The sequence below is a fragment of the Arachis duranensis genome, unplaced genomic scaffold (genome assembly GCF_000817695.3).
Source record: "Arachis duranensis cultivar V14167 unplaced genomic scaffold, aradu.V14167.gnm2.J7QH unplaced_Scaffold_75098, whole genome shotgun sequence".
Taxonomy (NCBI): domain Eukaryota; kingdom Viridiplantae; phylum Streptophyta; class Magnoliopsida; order Fabales; family Fabaceae; genus Arachis; species Arachis duranensis.
The window spans coordinates 19,891-22,882 of record NW_026265083.1 but is presented as its reverse complement, the minus strand read 5'-3'; the positions used below and the strand labels follow the sequence as shown (position 1 = coordinate 22,882).

At 50.2% G+C, this 2,992-nt stretch overlaps 1 protein-coding gene across 1 annotated transcript; it reads left to right on the top strand.

Annotated features, from left to right (window-relative positions):
- Window positions 1-1,704: 1,704 nt before the first annotated feature.
- Window positions 1,705-2,241, top strand: LOC107458109 (uncharacterized). The gene has a single exon (XM_016076323.1). The coding sequence runs from the start codon at window positions 1,705-1,707 to the stop codon at window positions 2,239-2,241; it is 537 nt and encodes a 178-aa protein (XP_015931809.1).
- Window positions 2,242-2,992: the final 751 nt, after the last annotated feature.

Sequence of the window (2,992 nt, the reverse complement as noted above, 5' to 3'; positions counted from 1 at the left end):
CCAAAACTCAGAACCTTTCTTTGTGGTGCCCTCGCGTGTCTCTCCCCTCGCATCTTTTCTTAACCGCTGCTTCATCCTCCTTCCGCTAATTCAGGTAATTTTTGAACTCTTTTCCTTTTCTGCCTTCTTCTTGCATGCTTGTTGCCTAGTTTTTGTTGTTGCTGCGTAGCCTTTCAATTGTGGTTAGACGTGTTAGGGGGGAAAGCACCATTCCAGGGTAGGTTTTTCTTTGTTCTTTTCGCGTTTTAATTCTGTTTAGCCTTAGTTGGGGAGTAGTGGGGGGTAGTGTCTGTATTCGGCCTGAGCAACCGATCTTCTAGACTGACTGGATGGTCCCCCCATGTAGGTATGGCTCGCACGGTCTCCCGGGCTTCCCCTTCTCCCGCGGCGTACGATCCCTATGCTTGGGTCGTTTCCGACGTGAAGGACTCGCCTAACCAAATGGTCGAGGAGGAGCTTACCGAGTTCCGTCAAGCCGAGTACTTGTGCGGAGGAACCGATGAGGAAGCCAATTATGACGTTTTTGTCCCGGCTCCTCACGAGCGATTGTATGAGATCAACTTCCATCATCCCCGAGTTGCCGACTGGATTTGGTTCTACAAATCCATGTTTACCCAAGTTGGAGTTCGTATTCCATTTTCAGCCTTCCAAATGGCACTTTTAGGTCAGATTTCCGTGGCGCCGTTGCAGTTGCATCCGAACAGTTGGGCCTCGATCCGCTGTTTCGAGATGGTTTGTGAATATCTTGAGCTGCCGGTGTCCGTAGATGTTTTTCTTTTCTTCTTCAATCTTACAAACCCTTCAAAGGAGGGGAAACACAAAAAGGGGTTCATGTCTTTCCGGTCTGCCCAAGGTCGGAGGATTTTTGGTTTGTTTGAGGACTCCTACCACGGGTTTAAGGACAAATATTTCAAGGTCCGTCCTGTCAAAGGTCGTCATCCCTTTTGGTTGTCGTTGGAGGGGGTACGGCTTATCCCGACCTATTGGAGTTTCGGGGCGGGATCCAATGCCTTCGTCAAGGTACCCTATAAGGGCATGTCGACGGTGGATAGGAAGATCGCCGACGTGCTGATGGCGGTCTTTGGGAGGAATCATGTGAATCCTCACCTCCTTATGGGTGATCGGGAGGCCGGTCGTAATTATATTTGTGAGAAGCCTCTGCTTGTTTCGCCTCTTATCTTCTTGCTTTTGTTAATAATTTGTTGTGACTAACCTCTCTCTCTCTCTCTCTCTCTCTCTCTCTCTCTCTTTTTTACAGTGGGAATGTCTGCCGAGGTAACGGGTCTTCCTGACTTGTTCCAAACCTTCCTGTGTGGTAGTGATGATGAGGAAGGTAATGAGAAGTCCGCTGCTGGGAAGCCTGCTGCTCCTCCGGAGGACAAGGCTGCTTCCGAGCAAGGGGTTGTGGCTGACGAGACCGGCACCTCGGCTCAAGGCGCCGCGATCGAAGGTGGCCAGGCGGTTCATGCTTCCCCTTTTCGTGAGGTTATCGGCACTGGGGGTTCGACGTCTAAGCCTGATGCCGATGACGAGGTGGAAGAGGTCCCTAGCTTCAAGAGGAAGAGGAAGGCGTCGTCCAGTCCTGAGGGGGTCCTTACTGTCATGGAGAGGAATTTTGACGCCGGGAACTTTATAGACTCCCAGCTGATTCCCGGTACTGAAGAGTATTTTCATGAGTCATCCCTTGCCGGGCAGGCGAGGTAAATGTACCGTACCCTCCTACGCGGCGCAGTGATAGCTCGGAAAGCCGAGTTCGAACTGTCTGGGATGGAGTCCCTCCGCAGGAGATTGGAGTCTGCTGGGAAGGCTAATAACGGGCTAAAAAGTGAAGTTGAGACTCTTCGGGAGCAGTTGACCCAATCTGAGGAGAAGCTTGACGCCGCCGAGAAGAAAGCTACTGCTGCCGAACAGAAGGCCACTACTGCTGAGAAAAAATTGGAAGAGTCGGACGCCATAGTTTCACGTCTTGTCGAGCGCGAAATGGCTTTGGAGAGTCAGGTCGGCGCGGCGCAGAAACGGGTGGCCGAACTCGAGAAAGAGAAGCAGGTCGTGGAGGCCGAACTGGCAACATGGAAAGCAAAGTATAAAGACGTCGTCAAGCAAGGGAAGGGTGCGATTTTGGCGACCGAGGAGGCCCTCAAAGCTCAAGTTAAAATTGTTGCCCCCGAGTTCGACACGTCGGCGATTAGTGTTTTCAAGGTCATTAAGGACGGCAAGATTGTCGACGTCCCCAAGAAATGAACCCTCTGTTTAAAACTTTGTAGTTTGGCCGTTTTATTTTGGCTTTTGTGAACAATTTGACTATTTTTCGTCGTTTGTTCGTTTTAACGTAGTTAACTCTTTCTTATTCGTCTGGCCGTGCTATCGTTTCTATTAACCGTTATTGGTTTATAGTTGCTGTTTATATTAACGAGCCGTGGCCTTTTGCGTAGTCATTTGTTATGACGGTATTTGATGGGCTCCCGGGGTGATCAGTCCCGGGGCCGCGCATCGTTGTCGGGTTGTGATAGAGCGTGTTATCTGGAAAAGAGAAATTACAAAAGGGAAAATTTGCGCAAGTATATCTTATTCGGCAATTGCATAAGGGACCCATAGGTCATAATGGAAAGTTTAAATTTGCATCTTAACCACTTAGCTTGATTGGCCGGCGTGTCGCCCCGTGTAAACACGCCCCGTGTGTTAGGAGTAGAACCTTCTCAAGTTGTTTGCGTTCCATGTCCTTGGGACTTCCTTACCATCGAGCCTTTCTAACCTGAAAGCGCCTCTACCCATCTCCTTTTTGATTCTATAGGGGCCTTCCCAGTTTGCCGCCAGCTTGCCTGCTCCAGGGGTCGGTGGGCCGATGTTGTTTCGCCTCAGGACGAGATCGTTTGGTTCGAATTCCCTTTTGAGCACTTTGGTGTTGTAGCGTAGGGCCATTCTTTGCTTTAGCGCTGTCTCTGTCAAATGGGCCATTTCTCTGACTTCGTCTATCAAGTCCTTTTCCACGGCT